Genomic DNA, 12,007 nt, shown 5'->3' with positions numbered 1-12,007 from the left:
TGAGCATGGTCATTGTAACACTGCTTGTTGTCCTAACACCACACACGTAATTAGAAACTTGGCCATGTGCAACTTCGCGATCGTGAGTGCCTACTCACTCTCCCTGTGCATCCGGAAAAACTCGAAACTTGGAAAGCACGTACTTTTCTTGTTTTGAGAGTTTGGGCTATGTCAAGGGTGCTCCCGAGTACGCGCATTCCTGTACCGCTAGTTTTGCACGACCCATCTCCCAGAATAACCACCTGCTTAGTGCCCCCGTGGCTCTGATGGGGCAAAGTGCGTAATAGCACAGCTGCCTCGGTGAGTGCCCGCAAAAGGCAGCAGCAGCATGCCGTGAATGCCTGGTAGTTGCCCACGTCTGAGCAGGGATCAGCAAGGAAGGCCAGGGGTAGTGTGTACGACATCGCGTTCTTGCTTGTGCCCACCAGGAGGCCATGATTGGCCCAGCCTACCGGCCAGTCCGGGGCCACACACCATCGGCCCCGCATTTACCGAACGACGGAAGGAGCTTCCCACCAGAAGTGCCCCTGAACGCCAGTGCACCAGTCGAAGTGCACTTTTATGGACACGATCCAAGAACCCAAGGCAAGTTTCGCACCGGACTGTATGTGTGTTGGTTTGTTCTTCTCTGCCCTGTGCTCCACCTCCCTTTAGAGTGTATGGCTCATCTTAAGTGAACCCCCCCCCCCTCCTTTTTTAATGCGTAGCGTTCTTTGCTGAGTCACCCCATAGCCAGGGCCGTGGAACGCCCTGCATTTCCACAAAAATGCATATTTCACGGGAGTTCCACCTGTAATCGTTATAATAGCGTAAATAGAGATAACTGGTCAAACAAAATTTTGAAAACCAAAAAAATAAGTAAAATAGAAAAAATGGCAAACTGTGTAACACCCTGTATTTCCACAAAAAAGTGCAGATTTGGCGTGGCGGATGTTCTACCTTTAATTGCTGTACGGCATAACTTCATTACAACAGACCATGATAGCGATCAAGATTTCAGTCAGCTGTAAAAAAAGTATGATCAATCCAAATTCTGTTACTACCATATAAATCGAAACATAGGTGGAGATTTTTTACAAAAAAGTTTGTCAAAAAAATCATCCCTCGATTTATATACTGGTCATTGGCATAATAGTAGTTGTCATCTTGCAACCAGGGAGCCCATCAAAGCCATCCAAACCGCAAAGGCGCCATCACCACCAACATCAATCGGACGCAAACATCTTCTAAGGACAGCTTACTGTGTGAGAGACAGCCAGGCAGAGGCCAGGTGGAGTCGTCTGACGAGCTTTCAGGCAGCTCTGATGAGTGACTTTGGACAAAACAAGTGCTCATAACCTCAGCAGAATGATAATGGGCATCTGATTTTTTTTTTTAATTTCCCGCCCACAAGGTTGACCTATATTCTGACGTATATGCTACCGTATCTTCGCGCGTATAACCCGCCTTTGCATATAACCCGCACCCCACTTTTCGTCGACAGATAAAAAATATATATCCACGCGTATTGCCCTCATATTTTATACATAGAAAGATGGACCAAAGCTACTAACACAAGCAACATTTGTTTATGCAAAAGAACTTACCAAGCTGGCTATGTAACTAGATGACTTGCCCGGTACATTTTTTCAGGTTGGTATATTGTTGAGCTGTGTGTGCAAAATCAGCGCTGTCAATGGGATAACAGTGGCTTAGTCGCTATTACTGCTGTAGGGGCATCACGGCCCAACGCGCATTGCGGTCAAGCTGCGCCAAATGAAATTCCTCGCATATAATTCGCACCTCTACTTCACCCCTGACATTTTCGCATTTTTGTTGCGGGTTATACGAGCGAAAATACGGTACATGCTTTTTTGACGTAATCATGAATGAAGTGTGTTAAGAGTTTCGACTTTTTAACTGTTAAAGAAAAAAAAAAGATGAAAGTATCCCTGTCATTTCTCAGGATTCAGTCACAACTAAAACACGTTGGTATTTAATGCCAACAAACCTTCAAAATGGTTTTTGTTTTTCAGCGATTTCTTCCTTCTGCAACACTATGAGGCACATCACAAAATCACACGCATGAATCGTCCTGTTGTAAGGCACCCTCTCCCCCTTTTTGTTAATTCCTAGTATTTTTACTAGTCTTTCACTTCTTCAACCTACCCATATAAGCAAAGTGCAAGTAAAGGTTTTCTTACTAAGCTTGGAGATTTTACCACCATCTATATTGTATGGAGGCTAACATTTGTGCTTCAACTGTGGCATTTGGAGTCGATATATTGGTTGTCGCTGGTAATTTTGTTTGGTATAAGCGTATTCCCATTATAAATGTATGGTTTCCAGAAATAGTTTGATATCAAGGATAATACGATGTAAATGGGTTCGCTATAGCCTGGTTCGACTGTATCTGTTTTTAGCAGATCTGTTGTAATGAGGTAACTCTGTAATAGCGCGAATGGAGATATGCACACTCTGGACAAGCGGCGTAAGAATGCTACGCATTGGCAGACAATTCTCTGAATTTCTGTGGATTTTTTTTTCATCCGCTGATGTTGCTTTAAGTGGGACTTGCTGCATTACTCTGAAAAAGGTTTCACTTTTTAATTTGTGGTCGGTTGAGGGGTCTGCGTATAAATTTGTCCTTCTGCACGTGGTTTAGTTTTTGTCTTCTTTTCATCTTGGTAGCAGCGTGTGTGCACTCTGAAAACTTTTGCCTACTGAGACTGCTTATTGCACCCACAAGTGTGGCATCAGAGATGTTCTGCAGGAATGAAGGAAGAAAAAAAAGGTGTGGTATGCATTCGTGCCAGGTAAAGGTAGAGGCATACTTAAAGTGACTATTCTCCTGGAGGTAGAAAATGGGACACATCAGAGAGGGGGGGGGGGGGGGGGAGTGTGTACAAAAGACGAGATTGATCGATTGTAATGCGCCGACGCATTGCAGGCAATGAGGCACACTGTAGTGGAGGGCTCCGGATTAATTTTGACCACCTGAGGATCTTTTAACGTGCACCGAAATCTCATACACACGGGCATTTTTGCTTTTCGCCTCTATCTGTACAGAAGGCATAAGGTCGAGATCGAGAGAAAACATTTTAATGCGTGAACTGCTCGTACTTAAAGGTACCCTGCAACACTCTTCGTGCAGTGCAAGTAAACCTGCGCGACGTTTAGACTTCCAGGAACACCCGAGCCAAATATTACACGTGCACGTGAAGCGGTAAGCGCGCAAATCGCTGTGAAAGATGCGGAAAAACCAACCGCGCTCTCTTCATTTCTCCTCATTATGCACCTCTGGCATGGCCTCTGCGACGTCAATCGGGCCATGGCTGTCCTGGCTGTCCTATTGGCTGTCGCTGGTCAACCTCGCGGCTAAATTCTGGCATTTCCTGTGACGATCAGCCATCGTCGGCGCTGTGTATGAACCTCTTCTATGTCTGAACCTGTCCGCATGCTTTTGGTGTTTCTTTTGTTTTGAGTGCGCGTGGAGTTTGAGTGACGAACTAAATATTCTACTTTCAACGAGCCCACTCGACAACAAATGTTTATTGCTCCAAAAACGCCCAACAAGCCTGACCGCTTGCTTGCGAGCAGGCCACCGTACCTGCTTTTTTGTGGCACCAGACCGGAAATAGACCCGTCCACGCTGCGGGGAAAAGGACGAAACTCCCCGGCCTGTGACATATCGAAGGCCCCCGAACAGAATGCCGCGCGCTGCCCCCCTCTCCGGGAGAGAGCGCGCAGCTTTCGTCGCGTTGTCCGCGGTTGAGTTGAGAGGGAACATTTATGTGCGATTTTTCATCGTGCGTAGTTTCGGTGATAATGAACGGGTTTTCATATATCTTGCGGGAGGAGATTGCTGGGACAATAGACTTTACCGCAGAATACATTCCGAGTAGTCGATGGTAAGTGTTGCAGGGTCCCTTTAAAACGTTACATTTGGCACTAAGCCCTCACTCAGGCCAAGGGAACAATCCCACTCACAGTTCAGTCACGTGCATTCGTCTTGGAGGTCCCACTTCGGGTCCTACGTGGTGCGTTCTGCCGATTGAATTTTTTTGAGGAGGGCTTTGTTGCGCAAGACTCTGTTGTAAAATTCTTCGCACTTGTATGGGAAGTTGAGCCGCACAAGCAACATTGCACGCAATGTTGCCAGCAGGTTGATGTTCTTCTCGAGTTCACAGTGGAAAAAAACGGACTTCATAGAGCCTTGTTTTAAGGAAAACACAGGGCCAGCAATGTTTTGCTTGAAAGTGGTCCAGTAGTGAAATAATGCCCCTTCAAAGTCGTCTTAGGCAAAAAACTGCAAAGCGTTCTTCAGTTAGAGTAGAACTAAATTTACTTTTTGGGGAAATATTTTAAAGTACCTAACATCACATTTGTACAATATACTTGTAGCGAGTCGGCACACTTTTGGTTTGATCAGCTTACTTGGCACCAATTTTAAAACTATGCACTCCTGCGAAAACAGGACATTATTGTTTATTTGGGCAAAAAGATGGGACGGCAGAAGCAAACCTCAAAAATGGGGCTGTCCCAACCAAAACAGGTTTGGTCACCCTAAGCATACTGTTACATTTGTTACTTCGTGGGCATTGGCAGCATAATTGGCCAGGGTATTTAAACTTGTCTGCTTTTTTTCTGTCTTTTTTTTAAGGCTTGAAACCCTTCAATATGATTGATTGATGATTTAACAAATGCAAAACACTCTCATCTTTTCAGTGCCTGTAGAAATGTGCCTGGTTGGCTGCGTGTTCTTCATTTTGGACCTTGAGCGGCTTTACGGCTCCTCTGTCATAGCAGGATGGAAGAAAGTAAGTCGGTCAACCTCAGAGGCCTCGCACTGGTTACGTAGGAGGGCGGCTTCAAACAATGTTCTCCTGCAGTACGCAGCTAACCCCACTTTTCTTTTTCACGTCTATGACAATACGTAATGACTGCCTGCACAGCAACATCTGGCATGCGAGGGCTGACCACTGCCATGAAGGGAGGGATGTTTCGTGCGCTTCTAAAACCGGCTCATTTTTCATTAGAGGCTACCTTGGTCTGTGCCTGAGCCAGTGACTATGTTTACATTTTCTGCGCTAATTTTGCGCAGGATGTCGTAATTTTTGGCCCCATTAGGTGAAAAGCATGTGCTTGATGTAAGGAAGAAACAAGTGAGCACTTTTTACTCAATTGTTGGATTCAGGGTAGGGGAGGTAGGTTCTGGTCCAAAGGGTTTTTGTATCTTTCCCGCACTTCATCCCTTCTAGACTGTGGAGTTTTGTGTGAGTTCAAGCTTGAGACTGCCCTGTTTTTGCTATTATGCCCTTCATTAAGAGAGAGTTAAGAAGAGATGGGGGCAGATTTGGGGTACATTTGGTTTAAGTAAAAACCCTTCAGTATAGGGTGAAGTAAAACAAGCTACCCCCTTGGTGATGTGAAATGACTATGAGTGCACCGACATCCTTAGAAGATGAAAAAAGATTTTAATGAATGCATAATTGTGATGATGAACCACTGCCATAAAGCCTGCCTCAACAGCTGCTTTTCTCCTGCAAAAAACAGTCTTGGACTGGATGCCTAGAGTGGGAGCTCTGTTTAATGTGAGAGGTAGTACTTATTGGTATTTGCACTCCTCTAGTAATGACCTCTGTTGTGGGAGCAGTGATGCACACCAGTGGGCCACACATTCCGCACCGCACACTACCCAGCACATGAGTGGGCACTCCTTGGGACTGTGATTCCCCTGGGAGGTGGATTACAGTCCTGGTCCTCATTTAGGACAAAGGTGCAAGTGCACGCGTCAGACATCTCCTGATGTGTCCAGTTATAAAAGCGCATTCATGGTGCGAGTCAAAGTGAAACTGTTCCACTGCTTGCTTCTCCCCCGCCCCCTTTGGCTATCGCAGGTCATAATGCACCGTGGTGGAGAAGTGGAGGAGAACTACAGCCCCCGTTGCACACATGTCATTTGTGATACACAGCGCAACATCCTTGTCCAGCAGGTCAGTGGTTTTTTTTTTTTTGTGCCTCTTGGGGCATTAAGACTATATACTATATATGCATATGTATGATGTTTCTTTGACATGTTCAAGCATCCCACTGTTTGTTGTGTGGTAGTTCAGTTTGTTGACGCAGCAAGGGAAAGCCAGGCTAGTCACTGCACCACACTAATTTATCTGCAGACTTCCGAAGCTGTATCTGTGATGGAGACAAAATGAGGAGGGGAGGGGGGTTCAATGTACTCAAGTGCTGGCACATCAACCAGAAATGTTTTGCTGCGCAATTACCTAACCAGTTGGTGAAGACTGGTGAAACAATACCTTATTTTTATATTTTCCTATGCACTGTGGTGTTTGCCACACTTGAACAACACTGCATGTGGCTGCCATGGTGGGTGGCAGACAAGAGGCGAATAACCAACCGATGAAAATCCTTCAAGGGTGTTAATTACCCAAAACCTTTCTACCACTTCCATCATTTGGGGTTCTGTGTTGCTGGGGCAGCTGAAGCTGTTTGGCCCTGTCGCTGGCGGTGCACATTGTTTGGTCCAGGCTTGATTGGAGGAGCTGGTTCGCTCCACTGCGGCACGTGCTGCCATCCAGATCCGGTTTCCCGGCCGCCCACACAGCTGCCGTGCCTCGCTGCCTTCCTTTCTCACTTGTTCTCCAGAAGCTCTCCCCGGGCCAGTGCCCCGCGCCTTGTGCCCGCTCTTCGGCCTCTTACTGCAGGCACCCGTGTGCGAGATAATCTGAAGCACCCCTGCTTGTTTGGGTTGCTGCATTAGATGCAAACTTGATTGAAGGGTAAACCTTTTCTATTGTCCTGGCCCCTGGCACTCAAAAACGAAAACACCACCCAAGTAGATCAGAGTTGCGATACTGATTGAAATAGCTGCTGTGTGTAGGCAGTGAGGGAGTACTATTTTACGGCAGTTGCAATACAGGAAGTGGCCAAATGCTGTTTCCTTGGAAGGGGAGGTTGCATGTTGTGTGCTCTGTGTTTGGTTGCACATTTTTGCCTTGTTTCGTGGAGGGGCAAAGCTGTTGTTGGAAGTGTGCAGCTTTTGTCCTGCCATGGCCTGGACACTGAGTCTCCCTTCCTCTCCTCAGGCACTGCGTGAGGGCAAGCGGTGCGTCACCATCTTCTGGCTGAATGACGTGCTGCTGCGGAAGAAGCTGCAGGCCCCCTGGCATGCCCTGCATTTTCCCTCTCCTTACACGGATGACAAGCCCTGCAAGAACCAGGTCGGTTTTTCCACACTCTTGCCAGTGTCTTCTGTTTCTCTAACTACTATCTGATGCCTTGAGTTTGGGTTCTTTAGTATTGCCAAAATGGGCACTTTACACATCGATTGCTAAAACGCACTACAAGGATTTGGGGGGGGGGGGGTTATGGTTGTTAATGTTCAGAGCTGGTTTCTTTCTTCCTTCTCTTGCTGTTGCTAAAATGAAATAACAGAAAACAGCTCACCCAAATTTATTGGAGCAGCAATTTTGGTGGTCTGCATCAGTCCGTAAACTAACATGGCGAGTTGCGTAAGCACGCATAGTGCATCAACCATGCATTTATTGCACTGTCTCAAGGTTCTTGCAAAGCATTCAAACCATATTTTCGTAAAGTGTTGTCGCAGTCCTGGGAGCAGACGAAGACGTGGCAAGGGTGGCAGAGGCAGCCTTGTGCGGCAAGAAATGGGGGGCGGGGAGGAAAAAAAAGCACATGGGCGTGGTAGGAAGAGGCCAAGGATTGTTGGCGCACCCATGACCTTGCCGAGGCAAGGTTCGCACAGGTCCTTGAAAACCCTTGAATTTAGAAGTGTAAATTTCAAGGCCTGGAAAGTCCTGGAATTTTTAAAGGGTCCTTGAAAACCCTTGATTTTTCTTGAGATAACCAAGGGCCCTATCTTTTCGCAAGAATTTAAAGTGTTCGTCGTGAATTTTAGGTGTTACAAGTCTAAAGAAACATTGTAACAATCAAGTTTCAGTGTATTGCGTGAAATTACGAGTTGTGGATTCTCATTATTACGAGGCAACATTGGGAGCAGCACTCCGCCGCACCTAGCGGATGCGGTGGCAAGCAAGGACTATGACGTGCAATGCAGGGCCGTCCAGCAAGTGTTGGAGGCTCTCGAGCGTCAGCGGCCGAAAGCACTGTCCCCTCGGGGGCTGGGTGCGTGTAGGTAGCTAATGCCGAGGGGCCGACTGACACGACGTTAGGCAGCGTCAATTTTGCCAGACAATAAAGATGTTTTATCTCTCTCTCTCTCTCTCTCTCTCTCAATAGATTTCATGTCACGATACAATCTCGTGAAAACCGGCTTCTGTTCTCTATCTTGCATGTTCCATCTAGTCTGTGGACAGCCTTTCATTGCATGTTTGCTGTGCCTCATACACTCCATCTGCGTTTGCTTTTACGTGCAAATGGTGGACGTGTACATAGTTCATCCTGCCTTGCAGCAACACTTGCTGAGTTAATTTCAGCTGATACTCTTGCTGACAAAGCAGGAGATGCAGGCAACATTAACGAAGTTTTGAAATCAAACAGCCTCAGCAAAACACCAAGAAAAGAGAAAAACCTCTAAATATTAACTATGAAATAAAAATAAAGCTGGGGGAGCATTCATGAACCCATAGCGCCTATCTAAATGTGCATTAATATTTTTAGGTATTAGGCAATACAGTAGAATCTCGATTATACGATTCTGGGTGATACGAATTTCGGGATGATACGAATTTCTGAAAAGTCCCGGCAAAATTGCATTGTTTGCAATGGGAAAAATTTCGGCTGTTACGAACGGACCTGGGCGGCCCGGCGGATGATACGAAGGAGCCGGCGAGGCGCCCGACTGCCGAACAAGCAAGTGACGGCTCTCTCTCCCCATTTGTCACTCTTCTTTCTCCAGAAACGGCCGGGCTGTTGTTTTCTGCTCGCGAAAACGCGCCCCGCACGCCCCATGCGCGCCGCGAAACCTCTCGCACGCTGCGCGTGCCGCGGCCGGCGGCGGCAACATGGCGGCGGCTTCGGCCGTAAAGTGGCACGGCCGCTTGAGCGACTGCTTCTAGCCGCTCTTTAAAATGCCGCTCAAGGCAGACACGAAGTTTCTTGTGCAGTAAAGGAGCTCATAACGTTGGCGAAAACGGTACTATAACACACCATTCCGCGCCGCTAGTGAAAGCGCCCATAAAATATCTGCCCGAGTGCTAAGCCTAAACATCTCGGGCGGAGCCAGCGGGCTGTCTCGAGAGTTTCGCAAGTCGTCAGCGTCTTTTTCTGACCGAGGTAGGAGATACCGCGGTCGCTAAATCGTCAATGCGGCCGTGAAAATACAGCGCGCGCAAAGACGAGGCGTGCGAATCGCGTGCAAAAACGCACCATGCGGTTCACGCTTGACTGTTGCGGCGTGTAGCGAGCTTGGACACCGGCAGTGAGGAGGCAAGCGCGAAGCTAGGCGAAGCGTTACGCGCTCCAGAAAAGACTGCTTTGCGACGTGGGGGTTTAAAAAAAAGCAGAAAAAATCGCGGATTTGCTCACGCGAAAGTAAGAAAAGAAATAAACGAAAACTCTTTTCAGCGCTCAATTTTTTGGTCTGTATTGGTTCATACGAATTTCGGATGATACGAATATTTTTCGCGGTCCCGCGAGATTCGTATCATCGAGATTCTACTGTATCAAAATTTTGCATTTTGTTGAAAAAGTTATAAATAATCCCAGATAAAACATAAGATGGGGACCTTGAAAATGTGTTTTCTGGTCCTTGAAAGTCCTTGAAAACCCGTGAATTTTTGCTTTTGAAGCCCGTGTGAACCCTGTGAGGGCAACTTTGGATGGCGTGGATCTTGGCTTGTTCGCAGATCATCTGCACCAGTGGCTTTGACTCGGAAGAGCGGCAGCAGGTCAAGCAGATGGTCCTGTCGATTGGCGCCAAGTACACCACTTACCTGACACGCCTCAACTCATTGCTGGTCACCAAAAAGTAAGCACGGCTTCATTGGCCAGGGGCAAAGCAGCACTTCTGGGGAATCTGGGAACGGGAAAGGAAAAATGCTCACATTCTGCCATTCTGGTCTGGTTGCTTTTCATTTTTGCACTTTCTACTCGGGTTCCTATAGTAGTAGCTATTAGTCATGCAATAGATATATTTACCATGTATCAGTTATAAATGTTGCATTTTGTAACGTTATGATGTTATAAAAATGTTGCATGTTGTGATATTGCAATGTTTATGTTGTAGCAGTCATGCAGCAGAAATATTAATGCGGACTAAAATAAAATCGAACTTTCGTCACCAGATAGCTTGCCTGGAAGTTTCCTTACTTTCGAACTGCAGGTGTTGCAAAAAAGAAATGTTGCTTTTTCTTTTTCCGAACCTCCTAATGGTGGGATTGTAGTATTTCTATTGTGTAGTGGTTAAATACCCTGCCGTAGCCTACCCTTAATTTCTTAGCTTGTGAGAATAGTGATTTCTGCTTTTGAAGTGAATAAGGATTTTCTTGGTGATGTAACTGGTACAAAAAAAACTTCAGGTTGAGAGCTTTGTAATAACTTTTCTATGGCCTATGATGACCACAAACACTGCGACAGGCATAAATATCTAAGAAGTCTTTTATTTTAGCTGATGGTTTGTAGGCAGCATTCATCTCTGAACTACTGAGATTGAATATAAGTCAAGGTCTATTGCTGCTGCTATTATTTGAAGAACCATTTTATTTTACTACTGTTTTTATTGCTCTTCTGTTTGTACACTTTTCTGACAGACTATAATTATTCACATTTTTCCTGGGCAGTAAGAAGAGTAAATTTGAGAGAGCCTTATCGTGCGTTGAAGTTTAAATTATGGGAGGAAAACTGGGCAAATGGGAAGTGCATGATGGCATTGAAAATTTGGCCAAGCTTTCAAAACCTCATAGAGCTGTCTCGAATCATACCTGCTCGTATGGGGATAAAACTGCATTCAGAACCCTTGCACTTGGGCTCCAGTCTTAGTATGAGTAATGCATCAGTTCTATAATTTTGACACCTTCATTCCTAATGTTTCACATCTAACATTTGAGGTCTAGAGATTTCAGAATGGGTACTGTCAAGGGATTGTGTTGCCTAGATATAAATGCGGGTTCCAGTGAGGCAAAGCGTTCAGACCACTGCTGATTAAATGTCTGAAATCTCACCGCGGTGTAAGCATGTTCGTACCAAGAAGAAAAATTTCTCTGGCGGGACAGAAGTTCATTGTTTCCTGAAATGTCTTAATACAAAAAAAGTCGGATTGTTGCCAAAGCATAACAAGTTTGATCAGAAAGGTGGTCCTGGGATGCAGTCCACAGGCTCTCTTATTGAGAGGGGTTAAGACACCTTCCCGTTATCCTTCAGCTTGGCTCCTTTATCGGAAGCACGGTGCCACTGCTGCAGGCAGCTGGCACGTTTGGCCAGGGGTTGTGAGACCTGAAAGTGTGACATAGCTGGCACCTAGTTTGTTCATCATAAAAATGCATTCTGTGTTTTTAGAGGAGCATGTCTTGCAGGCAGTGTTTGGGCAATTCATGGCGTAGGAATTCGTTGAAATGTTTTTGTGAGTGTCGTCGAGTGTCTGTCTGTATTTTCAAGCTTTTTAAGTTTTTAATGCTGCTGTTGGACTTAATCCCGAATCGAATACCTTATCTTTGCTTGGCTATTTGAAAGGTTCGCTCATAACTATTAATTTCAAGCAGTTGCTAGAGCAGCTGCAGTCATTGCCGGTCTCGTTCCTGTCATTTGAAAGCAAATCCAGAGAAACGTTTCGGGGGGGCACCCGCCACCAGAAGCACACTGGTGCTGAAGGGGTCGGTGGGAGCGGGCCACAGTCAGGTTCGCTGAGCCCAAGCATGCGCGCTTGATCCTGGCTGCGGTGGCTGCTTTTCTGATGGAGGCAGATTGCGAAAACGCCCGTGTGTCAATATTTTGGTGCACGACCACCACCAGGGGGTGGAAATTAGTGGGGAGCCCTCCACTAGAGTGCGCCTCGTAGCCCAGGTGTAGCTTTGGTGCATTAAACCACGTGATCAGT

The 12,007-nt window shown here is 46.3% G+C and overlaps 1 protein-coding gene across 5 annotated transcripts in view; it reads left to right on the top strand.

Annotated features, from left to right (window-relative positions):
* The window catches only part of Ptip (PAX transcription activation domain interacting protein), a 68,116-nt gene that overhangs the window by 30,829 nt on the left and 25,280 nt on the right, over positions 1-12,007 (top strand). For all 5 annotated transcript variants that reach the window (XM_077675797.1, XM_077675800.1, XM_077675798.1 and 2 more), the window contains 5 exons: positions 429-585; positions 4,708-4,799; positions 5,880-5,975; positions 7,083-7,217; positions 9,822-9,943. In XM_077675797.1, the coding sequence (XP_077531923.1) occupies positions 429-585; positions 4,708-4,799; positions 5,880-5,975; positions 7,083-7,217; positions 9,822-9,943 (602 nt within the window). The remainder of the gene's footprint in view (positions 1-428; positions 586-4,707; positions 4,800-5,879; positions 5,976-7,082; positions 7,218-9,821; positions 9,944-12,007) is intronic.

This window comes from Haemaphysalis longicornis, unplaced genomic scaffold (assembly GCF_048455015.1).
Source record: "Haemaphysalis longicornis isolate Haplotype H1 unplaced genomic scaffold, Haemaphysalis longicornis Haplotype H1 scaffold_7, whole genome shotgun sequence".
In the NCBI taxonomy this organism is placed as follows: Eukaryota; Metazoa; Arthropoda; class Arachnida; order Ixodida; family Ixodidae; genus Haemaphysalis; species Haemaphysalis longicornis.
Note: the sequence above shows the minus strand (reverse complement) of the source record. Positions and strands in the feature narration are given on the sequence as shown.